General features: G+C 42.5%; 2 protein-coding genes across 4 annotated transcripts in view; one reads left to right on the forward strand and one right to left on the reverse strand.

Moving 5' to 3' along the window:
- The window catches only part of LOC310742930 (1-phosphatidylinositol 4,5-bisphosphate phosphodiesterase zeta-1-like), a 47,202-nt gene extending 36,708 nt beyond the window's left edge, over nt 1-10,494 (reverse strand). Inside the window, exons 1-3 of the mRNA XM_083572787.1 lie at nt 10,307-10,494; nt 7,797-7,918; nt 5,995-6,226 (exon numbers count right to left, since the gene is read on the reverse strand). Of these exons, the coding sequence (XP_083428913.1) occupies nt 5,995-6,226; nt 7,797-7,918; nt 10,307-10,319 (367 nt within the window). The 5' untranslated portion in view covers nt 10,320-10,494. The remainder of the gene's footprint in view (nt 1-5,994; nt 6,227-7,796; nt 7,919-10,306) is intronic.
- Nucleotides 10,495-12,378: 1,884 nt separating this feature from the next.
- On the forward strand, nt 12,379-17,332 carry CAPZA3 (capping actin protein of muscle Z-line subunit alpha 3). Of its 3 annotated transcripts, none has more exons than XM_083573135.1 (2): nt 12,379-12,464; nt 16,371-17,332. In XM_083573135.1, the coding sequence occupies exons 1-2, from the start codon at nt 12,438-12,440 to the stop codon at nt 17,223-17,225; spliced, it is 882 nt and encodes a 293-aa protein (XP_083429261.1). In that variant the 5' UTR covers nt 12,379-12,437; the 3' UTR covers nt 17,226-17,332. The 3 variants fall into 3 exon arrangements, with proteins under 3 accessions (XP_083429261.1, XP_083429260.1, XP_083429262.1); XM_083573134.1 differs by having other exon boundaries at nt 12,423-12,530; XM_083573136.1 differs by lacking the exon at nt 12,379-12,464 and adding an exon at nt 12,471-12,606.
- The last annotated feature ends 462 nt before the right edge of the window (nt 17,333-17,794 follow it).

Here is a 17,794-nt window from a genome sequence, read left to right on the forward strand (position 1 = left end):
TGTTCTTCAGCAACTAGGGGCCGGGACAGAAACACCTTTCAGCTGAGGACAATGGTCCTTTCTTCGACAGCACTCCAAGGTGGAGTCAGAGATTCACTGGAGTGGTGTTTTCCTTCCTTCAAGCAACAGAAGGACTACAGCCTACTTGATGTTGTCCTAGTGCCTGCTCGAGAAACTTCTCTTCTGCATCAGGAGATGGGGGAATCTTTTTCAGCCTGAATGCCATGTTACTTCATTGGCAACCTTGGGGGGGGCACATGACATTGGCGGTGTGACCAGTAGGCAGAGCAAATACATGTGACTCTTGTACAGTAGGCTATATTCCACCCATGCAAATACTAGAGGTTACTATGCATACACACAAACATACACTTAATCGAAGCAGGCAAGAGGCATTATCACAGCTCGTAGAAACAGTCAACTAGGTAAAAATACTTGAGGAAGGTGGAGAGCAGGACCAGTCAGAGGTGTGGCCTGGGGTGGAGACAGAGTCTGAAAAGAGTCGCAAGGGCCAGATAGCACTGTGAGGGGGTCACATGATCATTGGGCTTGAATGATCATTTCCCGGGGAGCAATAATAGATTTCAATTGTATTTAGCAACTACATTGGCTCCCAGTACGTTTCCGAGCACAATTCAAAGTGTTGGTGCTGACCTTTAAAGCCCTAAACGGCCTCAGGCCAGCATACCTGAAGGAGCGTCTCCACCTCTGTTGTTCTGCCCAGACACTGAGGTCCAGCGCCGAGGGCCTTCTGGCGGTTCCCTCACTGCAAGAAGCAAAGTTACAGGGAACCAGACAGAGGGCCTTCTCGGTAGTGGTACCCACCCTGTGGGACGCCCTCCCACCAGATGTCAAATAGAAAAATAACTACCAAACTTTTAGAAGACATCTGAAGGCAGCCCTGTTTAGGGAAGCTTTTAACGTGTAATAGGTTGTGGTATTTTAGTGTTTTGTTGGAAGCCACCCAGTGTGGCTGGGGAAACCCAGCTAGATGGGTGGGGTATAAATAAATTATTATTATTATTATTATTATTATTATTATTATTATTATTATTATTATTATTACTAAGCCTATAACCAAGGCTGAGCACATGCAATTGAAACAATTGTATATATTTTTTCCTTCTGCATCCTTGCCTCTTCCTCCCCTTCTTCCTCTTTGCTGAATTTTAGACTGGAAGCTCATCAGAATGAGGACCTGTCCTCTTAAAGCAGTGTGCCTCCCAGATGTTTTGGACTGGGATGCCTACCGGTCGCAGCCAGCATGGGGCCTGAAGCTGATGGGATCTGAAATCCAAAACACCTAGAGAGCACCAGCCAGGTTAGGTAAGGCTGTCTCATTGTCAGCACACTGATCAAACTAGATGGGGGGGGGAATGAATAAAAATACATTTTAGAGCACTTTGATATTTTATCACCTTTCGCACTGACAAAGCTTGAAAGCACAACTGCAGCGTACTAAAGGGTACCGAACAATAACAATTTAGATCCCTCAAGTCATCCTGTTATAGGGTGGGGAAAAGACAGTTCAAGTTAAACTCATTAGAGTTTTTGAACATCGGAGGTCAGCAACCTATGTATTCCACAGGGCTCTTTCTCACGGTAGAGACCGTTCTAGCCTTTGGTGTGCTGCTGTTATCAAAACTGCTTTTGAGACAGAAGGAAAAATATGTGTCTTCTCAGCACAAGGCGGAAAGTAGCTACTTCCTAATCCCCATGGTAATCATGATTCTAATCTCTGAACCTGGATTAGCATTCACGCAAAAAACAAAACAAAAACTGCCCCAGAAAACCAAAAAAGATGATTTTCAAGTTCTGCGCAGTGTACTAATATCACATGAATAGGGAATTTGGCACCTGGGATACTATGTAGTTCTGAAATGATCTTTTCTACTTAAAATGTTTCAAGCAAACATCAAAACAAGGTTTTAAGGCCTGGGGCTGCAATCCCATGCAAATTAGCTGCCCTACAGTCCAATCCTAGGTATGTGTAGTCTGAATTAAGTCACAGTGTGTTCAGTGGGTCTTCCTCCTAAGTCAATGTGCATAGGAATGCTGCAAGCCAGTTAGATATTATTATAGAGTAGGGGAAAGAAACCTCTGGCCCTTCAGATGTTGTTGGAATTCAGCTTCCATCAACCCCCCAACCAGCACAGCCAAGAATGATAGGAGCTACAGCCCAGCAAGATTTGGAGGGACACAAGTTCCCCACGCCTGCTACAGAGAACGAATCTCTTAGGCAGCAAACCTATGTACACTCATCCAGGAGAAAGTTCCATTAAATAAGACCTACACTAATGTGTCCAGTTCTGGGTACCACAGTTTAAGAAGGATATTGACTAGTTGGAAAGTGTGCAGAGGCTTCAAATATCCCTCCATGATCATGTTGCTAGTAGTACTGAATAGTTTCAAGTGTCTTTAAAATGAGTTGAAGAACAGAAGAAATCTCCTCTAATATAACTGTTACCAGTTTAGCAACTCAGGTAAGCAATATTCAGTGCAATATCTGTTTGTGCTGTTTTGCAAAAACAAACTCGCCCACTATTCCTCAAAGTGCTGTAAATGCACAAATGCCATCCCAATTAATGAGGTCTTCAACAATGAAGAGGTAAGAAATTCAGAGCGTTAAAAATGTGTTTATTTGTGGGCAGTGTTGCTTTTTGAAAATCACACGGTAAAGTTATGCTGTAACTAGAACACTATAAACTAATATTTTAAAAGCTGAGAATTGTAACAGAGAAATTGTTTAATGCACTCATTATACAAGGCAAGACATCAAATGTATTTCATACAAGATCAGTAGACTATTTAGCTAAATCCCATCAACCAACATTTAGCTGTTTTGTGCTTTTGTTTCCAGTGTTTTATCAAGTTGCATTTGTTACAATCTAAACAGATTCTAAAAGGTAAAATTATCAGTCAGCAGGCTAATGTAGGAAGAACAGTTCAAATAAGGTTATCTTCATCATTTATCATTAACTGAAACAACACATGCATGATCTCACTTAGTATCTGAACGGAACATTTACTCACATGATGCATACAAATTAGTCCTGGTTTATTCAAATTATAAACAACTTATCTATTTTAAGACTATCCAAAGAATATAAGAATAATGCAAAAAGAACTACAAACAATAATAAAGCAGAAGCAATACAAACAATTATTCACATAGTCTAAGAAAATAGGAGAATGCTTAGACAGTTGTACAAATTGATCTCATGTTATACAAACAGCAATAATCTTTTGCTTATGTTTCAATAAAGAAATATAAATGTACATTTTTTCCTTGTTTTTTTAGGTTGCGCTTTTCTTTCTTCCAGAAAGCAACAATGAAGAATGTGATATATTGCCACCATAATCTGATGAATTAACACCATCTGCGTTCATACAAACATGCATAAGAAAATACAGTAGGTACAGTTTTGAAGGCTTTACACTTAATTGCCACACTCAGAGAAACAACACCACAGCAGAAGACTCCATGCCTGTTAGCCAGGTGGGGGGCGGGGAGCTGGATTTCCCTAAAATTCCTCAGCCCTCCCTATTTATCTATCTATTTATTTATTTATTTATTTATTTATTTAATTATACAGGAACATTTCTGCTTTTTTTCTTACAGGTACAGGTGCTATTATTTCGGGGGTACTGCTGCAGTGAAATCCGCTTACCACAAAAAATCATGTTACGAGATCCAGGAGGGAGACTTTTTTAAAGGAGGAAAAGAAGCTTGACAGGTCAATTTGTTCTGAGGTATCTAAATTCACCAACCGCAAACTCAGAAGGTAGGCGGAATTTTCCAATCTGACAAATGAGGTTAAAGGTGCCACCACATTGCCTCTAAATAGGAGTTGCTGTTCTCTCCCCGCTCTCTGGCTAGTATATCCAATCAAGAGCAAAGGCTAAAGCAGGGAGGTGGGATTCAGGTGTCTCTGCTTGCTAGGCCAAAAAGGAGTCAATTAATGGAAGCGGCAGGATTAAAGGGATTGCATGCTAAGCAAATGGTCTCTTGGTTGGTTGGTTGGTTGGTTGGTTGGTTGGTTGGTTTACGTGCTCTGCTGAGAGGTGTGGTGAAATTAAGTTATGCTTTCCCTTGATTGAGGAAAATACAAATCCCCTGGTCTAAACCACTGAGCCTCTTGGGCTTGCCAATCAGAAGGTCGGCGGTTTGAATCCCTGCGACAGGGTGAGCTCCTGTTGCTCTGTCCCAGCTTCTGCTAACCTAGCAGTTTAAAAGGACACCAGTGCAAGTAGATAAATAGGTACCACTGTGGCAGGAAGGTAAACAGTGTTTCTGTACACTCTGGTTTCTGTCATGGTGTTCCATTGCGCCAGAAGCATGCTGGCCACATGACCTGGAAAACTGTCTGTGGACAAATGTTGGCTCCCTTGGCCTGAAAGTGAGATGAACGCTGCAACCCCATAGTCAACTTTGACTGGACTTAATCGTCCAGGGGTCCTTTACCTATTCTCATCGTGACCTCAAAGCAAGCATTTGTAAGCTGCTTTGCTGGAAATAAATCTGAAACAGCAACTCCTGTTACAGGTAACATGGTGGCACCTTTGCCATAGCACTCGTGAATTAGAAAGTATATTCAAGGAGAGAGGCTAGTTAGCTATTACATTTATATCCCAGATTTTCTCCAAGGAGCTCAAGGTGGTAAGCATAGTTTTCACCTGCCTCATTTCATCGCACAACAACCCTGTGAGGTAGGTTATGCTGAGAGGCAAGAACTGGCCGAAGGCTACACACAGTGAGCTTCATCCCCACGTAAGGATTTGAACCATGGTCTCTTGGGTCTTAGCCCAACACTCTAACAGCTACAGTACACTGGTTAATTATAGCTATAGCTTACAAGAGTTTGTCCCAGCCTGGAAATGAGGACAATTTGAATCCACTATGTAAAATATTAAAACATCACTTGGACAACTGTAAAAAGCTAGAAAACTAAAAATTGGAACCTGAGTCGGCAAAATTCCTTATTAAAGAACGACCATCATTAGCACAGTTTGCAGATGGGCTCAAAAATTATGGGCCTGCATTTCCCAGAGCTGGCCTTTTGGATGAAGCAGCACCAATAATTTCAAGCAGAACTGCAATGCATCTCATTAACATCAGTTTTTAGGTCGGCAGCAATTGTTAATGTTACAGTGAACATAAAGCCGATCTTGTTCTTAGGGTAATAACATGGACATGACTAAAGCATTGCTTTTGGATGAACCTGTTCTACCTTTGCAGCTTCGAAGACAAGAAAACTTTTGTTATATACTATAAGAACACTCCCATTGTAGCTTATTCCTAATAGTAATGGGTTGTTGTTCTTGAATTATTATTATTTTTTACCTTTTTTTGCAAAGTGGTGGCAAGAAAAGCAACAATTGTTGTTTGCTTAGGAATTTTTTTTAATGTAAGTAAGTTGCAATGTAAGTAATATAAGTAAGTAATGTAAGTAAGCTGCAAAAATCAGGATTAAATAAAAAGAGTTTTTAGTTTGATTGTGAAAAGGCCTGCAGACCAGATAAACTGCCCAACCTCTACTTTTCTGATGTCCTCACCAAAACTTTTAGGCTGGCTAAGGGCCTGGGAAACTCCGTTCTCGTGGAATCCTGAATGATGCAATAAGCATGGGTAACACTTATGATTGGATGTAGAGGGCAAGCCTCATCCACCACTGCTCCCCCATTCTCCACCAAAAGATAGTGGCTGCAGAAATAGATGTCAGCCCTGGTCTTCATTCGATGTGCTCATAACGGTGCATGACTCACAATCTCAGGCCAGCTATCATTGGAGCTGGCTGAATGTCCAAGGCAGACAATAAATTTAGAAAACTGACAAGCTTTCTGCATAAAAACAACATTTTCTCTTGGGAAAATAAAGGCTACATTGCGACTGTCTACATACTCATTATTACTCATATGTTCAATATCATTATCAACACACTAAAAGCTATGATTCCAAACTAATTAAACTGTAACATTAAAACTTTAGTGTACCTTCGTCAATGGGTTCAAACTTATTAATGAGTGACACAGCTCTTGCCTCATTAACATCAAGTTCAAACTGTTCCTTTCTAAGAAAGTCACACAGATTTGATACTGTTAGAACTTTTTTGTTTGGCGAGTAGCTGCTGAAGAGTTCGTGAAGTTCCGGTCGGTGCAGAAGCGTTCGATAAATTGCCCTAAAATCTTCCATGGTAATAAGTCCAGACTTCTGTTTGTCATTTTTCTATGTTAAAAAAAAGAAGAGTTGGCAATAAATATAAATAAAGCACTATGTGGCAGTATTCACACCAAAACGATGAGCACTTTGACATAGTTCGAAGCTTTTCTAAGAAACACTCACTAATAATAATAATAATAATAATAATAATAATAATAATAATAAAATTTATTTATATCCCGCCCTCCCCAGCCAAAGCCGGGCTCAGGGCGGCTAACAAAAATAAAATAGTACAACATTCTAAAATCATTTCATTATAAAATTAATTCACTAGAGTCAGTCTGTGAGCCTTCGTGATTGTGAGGGCAAGCCAGTAGGGGAGTGAAGTGAAAAGGGAACGGGCACTGTTAGGTAATAATAATAATAATAATAATAATAATAATAATAATAATAATAATAATTTATTTATACCCTGCCCTCCCTGGCCAGAGCCGGGCTCAGGGCAGCTAACACCAGTAAAATTACAATAAAAACATAATGGGGGGGGGGGGAGAAAAGAAAGAAAAAAACCCAATTTAAATTATGGGCTAAAATACAATTTAAAATGCAGCCTCATTTTAATAGTAGCCCATAGATCAAAACCATAAGGGGAGGGAAACATAAGGGTCAGACTGAGTCCAAACCAAAGGCCAGGTGGAACAGTTCTGTCTTGCAGCTCTGTCCTGCGGAAAGATGTCAAGTCCCGCAGGGCCCATGTCTCTTGTGACAGAGCGTTCCACCAAGTTGGGGCCAGTACTGAAAAGGCCCTGGGCCCTAGTTGAGACCAATCTAACCACCTTGCAACTTGGGACCTCTAAAGTGTTGTCATTTGTGGACCTTAAGGTCCCTTGCAGGGCATACCAGGAGAGGCGGTCCCGTAGGTACCCGTAGGTTACATGCTGCACCTTAAATTAAAATCTGGGACCTAATTTAGTTACGTTCACATAGCTGAAAAGCAGATCTAGAAGCATAAGTCTTCAGTTTGACCTCTTCATCTCCCATCCTATATGCCAATTACTGGCTTAATCAGAATAATTAATGGAGAGAGGAGCCCAGCCAATTCATCCACTTCAAACTCATGTTGTAGGGCTCATCATCTAACCAAGTCTCTCTCCTCTCAGCTCTCCACCCTCCTGTCACAGCCATTGGAATATAAGACTCCACTGGAATATAAGGACAGCCATAACTGGAAGGGAAACAGTATTGAGTGTGTGTTTTAAGCTTCCAAACATCTCTGTTTCTAAGACCATTAAGGGCACTGGAAGGCAAATGTACCTCTCATGTAACTCCACTGTATACGAGGTTCAACAGGTGAGACAGATGTTACCAACCCATCCCAAATGATCAATAATTGGTTTCTGAAAAGGAAACACTACCCAAGAAAGAAAGAAAAACCAAGGGCGCTTGCTCATGGGTGAAAAGATAGGTCCTTAATTACACAGTAATAACGCAACTTGCCTAGAAGCAATACATTTTCTGCTCTTAAAGAACTTTAGTCTGGAAGTCCTGTTGGCATGTAGTAAGTTTACTTAGACAGCTATGGTCCACTGACTACCGATACTACTATATATTCTTAATACAAACATGCTTTTCTCACCTTAAACACCTTTTTCACATGAACGTAGTCGTAACTGACGTCAAACTTATTTAGCAGTTTCAAGGTCTTATCTAGATTGATCTTGCCATCTCTAAATTCATCAAAGATGAGGTCCATGAACCATGTAGAGAAAAGCAAATTAAGGAATTTTCCAGCTAATTTTGGCATTCTCTCTTTTTTTCCAGTTCAAAAAAAAGTGACTGATGTTGGCAAGGAGCCACTATACGCTTTTTTCCCCTTCTTTTTTTTTGCAAATGGCCCAGTCCATTTCCCACTTGTGAAGCAGGAGCTGGGGGCAGAATTAATTAGATCCAAGTATTTTATTTAAACATTGTTGTGGATCAGGTTCTAAAGATGTCTGTGGAATAGCAGCATTCCAGGCAAAGGATCCCTGCAAGAGGAAATTGTTCCTTTCATGGGAGAGGTGACAAATTCTCCCCTTCTATAAACATAGTGTGGCATGTGCGTTGAAACAGGGAACCTTTCCGTAGACTAGAAACAACACATTTCTGTACAAGTAGATGAGACTTCAGTGTATGAAAGAAGAGAACTCTACAACAGAAAGCTGGTAATAAGGGAAAGCTGGCGAAGGAGGGGAGGTCATTTTGGAGAGTCACTTCGCTTTGTGGCTGGCATTGTCCCCCGAAAGGGAACTGGGCTCAAGTGCTTACTGTGTACTTGCATCTGGGCGTCTTAGTAATGTAACTGTGGATAAGGAACTCTCAGCTTTGGTTCTCCCTTTGTTTAAAGAAAACGTGGGAGGAAGATGTCTGTGAGTCACTTACCTGCATGTGATTGGAAATTTATAAAGAGATTGGGTTATTTACCTACCCTTCACCCTAAAGTCGTAGGTGGCTTCTTCTTATTATTATTATTGTTGTTGTTAATGTTATTGTTATTACTCCACCTTATTCCCATTCTAGGACTCAAGGTGGCTTAATTCAAATGCCAAGTTAAAAAATGGTATAAAACAATTTACCATATTTTTCGCTCTATAAGACGCACCAGACCACAAGACGCACCTAGTTTTTGGAGGAGGAAAACAAGAAAAAAAATATTCTGAATCTCAGAAGCCAGAACAGCAAGAGGGATCGCTGCGCAGTGAAAGCAGCAATCCCTCTTGCTGTTCTGGCTTCTGGGATAGCTGCCCAGCCTGCATTCGCTCCATAAGACGCACACACATTTCCCCTTACTTTTTAGGAGGGAAAAAGTGAGTCTTATAGAGCAAAAAATATGGTACATTTTACAATCGCAGAAAAAACGTGGATCCTAAAAATTTACCAGGTTAAAGGGAACTGCTACTAGGATTCCACTGCATGCTTGTGGAATCTCTCCCACTGGAGACATCCTCCTTTGGGTACCCGTCATAGTCTTCAACATTAATATACTATATTATCATTCTGCTGACCAGGCAACTTATTAAATGCCATGTGCGGGAGGAAGTTCTGGGGAAGGGGCACATTATCTGTTTGAAGGAAGCAGGGAGTGGGCTTTACTGAGGAAGCAGGGAGCAGCATCCCTCAGGCAGGCACCCCCAAACTTGGCCCTCCTGATGTTTTGGGACTACAGTTCCCATCCTCCCTGACCACTGGTCCTGTTAGCTAGGGATGATGGGAGTTGTAGTCCCAAAACATCTGGAGGGCCGAATTTGGGGGTGCTTGCCTCAAGGTCTCATGGCAGGGGTGCAGTGGCGTAGCGTGGGTTGTCAGCACCCGGGGCAAGGCAAGTAATTTGCGCCCCCTAACCCGTGGATTTGCGCCTCCTAACCCGTGGATTTGCGCCCCCTAACCCCCAGATGTTGCGCCCGGTGCGGCCGGCCCCCCCTGCACCCCCCATGCTACGCCACTGCAGGGGTGTATGGACAGCTAATCCTACTTGTGTTCTCCCATAAATTGTGCATTTATGCTTGTTCTTTTTTAAAGGAAAAAAAATGCACAGAGTGATTGACATGTTTCCCAGGTGCTCCAAGAGAGGTGGAAAGCAGGGTGCAAAGCTCATGGTGATCTACAGTAAGCCTGCAACTTACCCCCAGGGATCGCGCCAAAAGCCAAAATCGTGTCTCGTCAAAGACATGCTGGGTGCAATGGCGGGTGGCATCACCAAAGTCTTTTAAAAAAATTTAAAAATTCTACTCCGCGCCTAAAGCTGAACGCACCCAAGTTGAATGTGCATAAAGTTGCTGGCTTACTGAATTTATTCTCTGTTTATGTCTGGGGAGCAGGGTGCCAACTTGAGTAAAATATTGGGGGGGGGGAGGTAAACCCTAGCCTGCATAGCTGACCGCATGAAGCAGCAGATGCACACTATTTGAATAATGTTCCGTCAAAGATTTGGGGGGGGGGGTGTCAAAGGAACCTCAGACCCTAGGAGTTGGTTCCTATGCTGGGGGGCGTCTGCTGAGGACCCCAAGGAGAACCTCTTCCCTCATCTCTCCATGGGAGCTTCTCGCCCCCTGATTCCACGACGGAGTGGGCGAAGTGGCTCCCTTCCCGCGCCCCTGAAGGAAGGATATTTATTCTCCATGGTGCTGCTGCTGGTGGTCCTGTCTCCTCCGCCTACTCTTCGCGCCTGTTCCTTACTGCGATGGTCTCAGCAGCTCCCAGCGCGGCATAGCCCGCCTACCCGCCCGCCCGAAGGTCTTCCAGGCTCCTGCCCGGAGGCGCGACCGCCCTCGCCGGTGTCCGCGAGGCGATGGAGGCGCCGGGGCGGGCGCGGTGCCTCCCCACGGGCGCGCAGCTGGGGAGCTCCCTGACGTCACACAATGGGCCGCGTCACACTCGGCTCCCGACGTCACCGACGTCATAACAGCGCAGGCCGTTGCCAACGAAACGCCGCGGCTTGCATTTTCTTTCTCTCCCGCGTTTGGCCCTTTCCGGACCCCCCCCCCCCCCCGTAGCGCACATACAAACCAAAGTGTCAGTCTCCTCCTCAGGGAGCAGCTGAAAAGCAAGCCAGAAAACAGACAAACACGTTGGATACAGTTTTCTCGTATACCATTCGCGCTTTGCCAATCTGGAGCTTACAATACATTGCATGGAGGGGGGTGTCTGAGCACATGCAGAGTGCCTTTCCTTCAGATGCTTTGATTTTTGCATCTTTGTTGCATTTTGATATTTTGTCTCCAGTACCCGTTTCCCTTCTCTCTCCTTTCAGTAGCCCTTTATTGCCATATCGTGTGCGTGTGTGTTTTGTTGTTGCTTTTTTGAGGGGGCAGGCAGCAAAAAAGGTATGGAAATAAATATTAATCATAACCAATTCCTGCATACAACCTGGTGATGCCCACAGGCTTGGGCACAGGAGACCAGCTTGCAGTCCCAAAGCACAGAATGTGATGTGAGCTAACCTAGATATGATCTCATATTTTTAGCACGTTTTGAAAAGATTCCACTTCTCTTCTTCCCTTCACCCCATTTTGTCGTCACAAGAAACCTTCAATGCATGTTAGGCTGAGAAGTGGCCTCTTGTGCAGGGTCACCTAGCCAGCGTTGCAGCTGAGTGGAGGATTTGAAACCAGGTTTCCCTCCAACAAGTGCTAACATAGACCACTTACATAAACCATACTGGCTCTCAAATATTTATGCCTACAAGTCAGTCTTCTCTCAGTCCCTTCTCCAAGTAGGGCATAATTTCATAAATCTGTACTATGTCTCACCACAAGTCTTTTTTTTCCCCTTCAAGCTGAAAAGTTCCATGTTTGTTAGATTTTTCCTCTATGAAAAATTCTATGACAATATCATTTTTTTGGTACGCTGTCTGCTGATAATGTTTTTCTGGCATTTTTTTTTTAAATGCGGCTATTTATTTGCCTAGTTGTTTAATTTGTTGTGACATTTATAAGCTAGTATGATTATGATTTACCATGGAAATACAGGGTATTCATTTTGAAAAAAAGATAGAGAGATGCCCCAATTCCTTTACTATTTTGGCGACCCTTCTAATGTAGTTTGCAAAAGCAGGATTTTCGTAAGCACTTTGATACCTGTGAAATAGGCAGCAAGTCACATGAATTGCTAATCCTGCCAGATAAACTGTAAGAACACTGTATTCACCAGACGCAAATTAAATGGTTTTAGCCAGGATTAAAAGCTCTTGATAATAATAATCATCATCATTATTCGAATACACCAATTGCTTTGCTACCTTTATTGCATTTGTCCTCACAACAGCCCAAGCATTTTACAGATCAGACTATAAAGAAGTTTGCTCAAGACACTAAGGTGTCCATGGAGGAACAGGATTTAAACTCGGCGCTAAGAAAAATACTCCATCTACTTTTCTGTGCAAACTTTGTTACCCTCTTGCTTCAGAGACACAGAATTCCAGGGACCCTTAACAAACTACAGTTCCCAAGGATTCTCCATGGCTGTTAAAGTCAGGCATAGGCAAACTTGGCCCTCCATATGTTTTGGGACTACAACTCCCATCATCCCTAGCTAACAGGACCAGTGGTCAGGGATGATGGGAGTTGTAGTCCCAAAACATCTGGAGGGCCAAGTTTGCCTATGCCTGGTTAAAGTGATATAAAACACAGTGCTGTAGACTATGTAAACTAGCTGCTTCCCCCTGTGACCTCTATGTTGCTGACATCACAATAGAGGTGGCCAAATTTTGACTTTCGGGGCAGGATCAGGTGATAGTTGCATGGAAGACCCAGACCAGGACAAAAACGTAATGCTTGTGAACTCCACCTTCTCCCAGAATTTAGTCTGTTACCTGACCACAATTGTCAGTATGGTACTAATATTACTCCCAATCTTTGGATACAGGGGGCAGGTGGAAAATAAGACTATGGTCCAAAAGTCAACCACTGGTCAGTTTCCAGGGCTGGTTTTTCCATTTCCTGAACTGCTTGGATTCTTTTGAGAAATGTTGGGTTAAGCAGAACCAAGTGAGACATGCAATGTAAAGTTGCAAAGTGCATTGCTCCTGTTCAGTATTCCAGCCAGCCATGACTTCTTTTGGGGTATTCCATTTCCTTCCCTCCCTGCTGCAGTTTCCATTTCTCTTTTTCAACCAAGAGTCAGCCTTCTGTGGCGACTGAATATAGTCGATCCTTTTTGTTTGTTTTGCTGTTTTAGGGAGTTGCCTCCTTAGGATATTTCCCCCTAAATATATATTTTCCCCACATCTGAAAAACTTGGGATTCCCCTAAAGATGCTGATACCTCCCTGTTGTTTTTCAGTAACCTCTTTTTAGTTACATACCTGTCATAAGTTAGCACCCAAGTTTGCTGTTCATTATTTATTATCATTATTTATTACATTTATACAGTGGTACCTCGGGTTAAGTACTTAATTCATTCCGGAGGTCCGTTCTTAACCTGAAACTGTTCTTAACCTGAAGCGCCACTTTAGCTAATGGGGCCTTCTGCTGCTGCTGTGCCGCCGGAGCACAATTTCTGTTCTCATCCTGAAGCAAAGTTGTTAACCCGAGGTACTATTTCTGGGTTAGCGGAGTCTGTAACCTGAAGCGTATGCAACCTGAAGCGTATGTAACCCGAGGTACCACTGTATACCACCTTTTCCTCCAAGGGGCTCAGGGTGGTGTACATGGTTTAGATGTACTTCACAACAAAAGTACATACTCTGGGCATCTTAACAATTAAGGTATAATCTCTGTTAAATGATCCTGAGCATGTAGGTAAATTTAAAACACATCGGGGAACGCTTGTTTAATAGTTGTTCGCTGAGCAAACTTCTTTTGAACTTGAGTGCTGCAGAGCACCATTATAGGAACAGCCTGGGGCAGATGCCTCTGAACGGTTTGTTAATCCAATTTCTATATAAATGGGAGTACTTTTGTAAGAGGTAACAAACTTTGACCAGTTTCCGGCCCAATCCTATGCTCCAGGAGTGTGAAACCTGTGGCCCTTCAGGTGCTACTGGACTGCAACTCCCATCATCCCTGACAAATGTCTATGTTGGCTTGGACTGATGGAGTTGGAATCCAAAAACATTTGAAGGCCACAGGTTCCACCTATACATGTTTATGCAGGAAAAGAAGTTCCACTGAGTTCAATGTTAAGTGTACATAGCATTGTGATCTATAGTGTCCACTCTGAATTCAGATGGTCAGGAGATCTGGATAACCTACATTCAGCCACTGTAGTTAGAATTTCACTGTCAAGTTGAATGATCTGTCAAATTATGCTTCACGGCACTGTACAACAGTGAAAACTGCATAAGCAATATGTTACAGTAGAACAGCCTAAAACGTTTTAAGGATCTAGCGCAATAGACCATAATATCAATGGCATAGCAGCAACACTACTGCTATCAGATAGGATGGTGTCACTACACTGTGATTGCATGCATCTCTTTCCTGAACCCTAACACATCACAGAACCGGGAAAATCCAGGGCTTGTCCACAGGAGAGCTTTCTTTAGCTGTTGATCCACTTCCCTTCCATTTGAATTAGACAGGAGTAGTCCAAAATCACATGCATTTGAATATGCATATGTGGAGCAACCAGTGCCGGATTTACATATAAGCTAAACAAGCTATAGCTTAGGGCCCCACTCTCTTGGGGGTCCCCCCAAAAATGAAAAAAATGGATATACATTTCCAAAATATAAGATAAAGCCTACATACAGCAACAGTGTTTTGTGTTGTGTAGGCTCCTATGATGTAAGAAATGGGCCCCACCTGCTACCCGGCTCCCTAAAATATCACTGGTTTGCTCATTTCTAACAGTGACAATTTGTTGTTGACAATGGACAACTGGACCTATAAAGAGCCCCATTACCTTCAGTAGCTTAGGGCCTCACCAAACCCAATTCCGGCCCTAGGAGCAACTTTGGTTTTTCCTGTTCATACCAGTAGGCATTTCCTTTTGTGTTGGTCCCTGATGGGACATGCCCACAAATAACTGCACACACACCTTGGGAGAGAGAACAACCCTCTCAGGAAGTGTACAAAAGCACACAGTCATACAATTGTAAATTTCCACCACTCATTTTTGCAGTTTTCTCGTTTTGTGCAAATATGAGATAATTTAAAAAATCTATTCAAGCTTTACTAGGGTGTGCACTGAGCCCAACTGTATAAGAATTGAAAGCCACTGTCAATTCTCAGCATGCACTTTTCAGATAGCTGTGCAATATCTAGTGCAGAAATTTGTTATGTGGTTTGCTTGTGTAGTTTTCTAATTTTGTGCAAATGTGAGGGATCAAAACAAATATATTCAGGAGCACACTGAAAACCGTTATGAGCACAGGCTGAAAAGAAAAGAGAGCACTAAGGAAGTAGCAGACATGGAAAAGGGATTAGCAGAAAGTGATCATTGATCCACGCACCCCAAAACACCTAAAACAAATAATCTGCAACCATGAGTGGAGCATCTTGGAACCTAATTCCCCCCAAATTATTGGATTATACCCGTATGCTGTAAACCCAATTTTACAAAGGGAAAGCATAAAATCTCTGGTGTGGGCAAGTCCCCAGAGTGTAATTGTTGATAAGCCCATATATATATGACAGGCCAAAGATGAGATGGAGTAGAATGAAATGGCTCACTTAAGACAGAACATTAATGCCACTGAAGCACCAAAGAGACAGCAGCATTGGGCCCAGTAACTTGTAGTTAGTAGACTGTTGGGATGTGATTGCAATTGACATCAGACATAGTAGACTGGAACTGCCTCACCTTACTTGAGTAAGATATCCTTAGGAACAGGGTGGCAAGTTCAAAAATCCTATTCAGTCTTGTAGCCAAATATTCTCCAATGTGAGTAGAAAGCAATGACTGTTTAATATATTCAATGGTTTGTATGTTTTATTAATAGTATATCTATGTATGTATATCTATTAGTTATTTCATTACTTTTTAATACTTTAGCAGTAGATTCCAGACTTCTAGATCAGGCATAGGCAAAGTCGGCCCTCCAGATGCTTTGGGACTACAACTCCCATCATCCCTAGCTAACAGGACCAGGGATCAGGGATGAAGGGAATTGTAGTCCCAAAACATCTGGAGGGCCAACTTTGCCTATGCCTGTTCTAGATCTTTTCATTATCATAGTTCCAGTTACAGATAGGTAGCCGTGTTGGTCTGCCATAGTCAAAACAAAACAAAATTTTTTTTCCTTCCAGTAGCACCTTAAAGACCAACTAAGTTAGTTCTTGGTATGAGCTTTCGTGTGCATGCACACTTCTTCAGATACACAGCGTATCTGAAGAAGTGTGCATGCACACGAAAGCTCATACCAAGAACTAACTTAGTTGGTCTTTAAGGTGCAACTGGAAGGGAAAAAAATTTTTGTTTTGTTTTCATTATCATAGTTGTTGTGTTCAGAACAAATTGCTCTGATTTTCACAGCGACTATTTTAGGCTGAAAATTCTGTATTAAACCAAAGCCCTCAGCTGGTTCTAGTTTGTGTTTAGATAAAGCTTTGAAGATGAAGATTAGAAAAAGCTCAGGAGCACAAATGTTTGGTACTATTTTGCCAATGATATTAAGCCAACATTTTAGTGCTTTCTTTTTTTTCCTGAAGAGCAAACAATATTTTTCTTTAGACATTTAAAAGAGCTGGTGTTTATTCTCCCCTCCCTCTCCTCTCATTTTGATTGCATAGGTAGCTTTATCACTCCAAAGGCAAACCGTGATGTCTAATGAATGTGAATTATCTGAGGAGGAGAAAACAAATGTCATCTGCAGCTTGCTTCAACAGGCTCCCCCAGGCGAATACAGGAATGTTTTTGAAGACCTCCGCATTCTGGCTCACGACGATCATCTCATGAGGTATGAGGCCGCTCAGGTGTGTGCCAATCACACCAGGAAAAACTTCACAGCTGTGCGTGTAAAGGGGGAGAATGCTCTCGTGACTCGCTACAACGATCTTGGAGGAAACCGCTTCTTTGATCCACAGATCAAACTTTCCTTCAGGTTTGATCACCTGACCAAAAGAGTTGATAAAGTTTTGCTTTATCACAGCATCAGGAAAGATCGTGCAGAGTTATGGAGGGAAACACTCAACATCATTTTGGAGTCCTACATGAGGAGACACTTCCTTTCAGGAGACTGCCGTGTCTACAAAAAAATGATCGGGAGCAACCCCTTCTTCGTGGTCTGCCTTGAAGGCCATCGGCATGACGATATCTGCAATGCCGTTTGGAAATCTGAGTGGACTATCGCTTTCGCACCGCCAACAGCACAGGTCGCAGGGAAAATTGATCTGCAGGCGCACTATTTCAAAAAAGCTAACCTCCACTGGACAGCAAGCAAAGATGTTAGAGAGTCCATATACATAACTGGCCGTGTCCAGTTTGCTATAGAGTTTGTGAAATTAGTTGAAGCCGAAGAGAGCAAATTCCAGACTGATTTGGTGGAAAGGCTCCAGAAGTTGTCAGATAAAATATGGAGAGCACTGCGCAGACCGCTCCCAGTCACTCGTACTGTCATCAACTGGGATAAACTGCTGACTAGTTAGAGGAGAGAGGTGAAGGCATCCTGAAGTGATGTCCCATTATGCTTGCCGAAGTGTCTTGTGTGAATGAAATATTGGCCAAATAAAACAACAATCGCTGAGTACATTCACATTGATTCCCTTGATTTATTGCCTGATAGTTCATGGGAATGCAGAGTCCTTTGGCAGAATGAATAGTACGCAGGTCAGTAGTGTCTCGCCAGGAGTTATTTCATTTCATTCCTCGTGTACTGGGCAAAATACCAGCATCCGCTGCAAAATAAGGTTTTGTCCTTTAATATGGAAAGGAAGATGAAGAGTGGAACGACGAAACAGAGAGAAATCCTCTACTGCATATGTACGTCTCAAAATATTATTTCTCTTTAAACAACCAACCGTTTGCGAGCCTCAGCTGGTTCTTTGGAGAAAACTAGGGAGCTAGATTCGATTCTTGCTCCCATATTTCTGAATACACTTGGATAGTTGGTCATCCTAAGAACATCCCCCTTTCTCTTTTTCCATATGATGCAGAGTGGCTTGCTTGAGCTGACTGCATTATTTGGGTTTTGCATTATTTCCGCTCTATGTACCAA

Source organism: Podarcis filfolensis (assembly GCF_964270895.1).
Source record: "Podarcis filfolensis genome assembly, chromosome: 10".
Classification (NCBI taxonomy): domain Eukaryota; kingdom Metazoa; phylum Chordata; class Lepidosauria; order Squamata; family Lacertidae; genus Podarcis; species Podarcis filfolensis.

Bases quoted from the DNA above. Each gene is read 5' to 3' on its own strand.
- CAPZA3 (XM_083573134.1), top strand. From the start codon at position 12,438: ATGGAAGACCCAGACCAGGACAAAAACGTAATGCTTGTGAACTCCACC. The intron at 12,531-16,370 runs GTACTAATATTA...TTGATTGCATAG, and splicing joins TGACCACAATTGTCAGTATG to GTAGCTTTATCACTCCAAAG.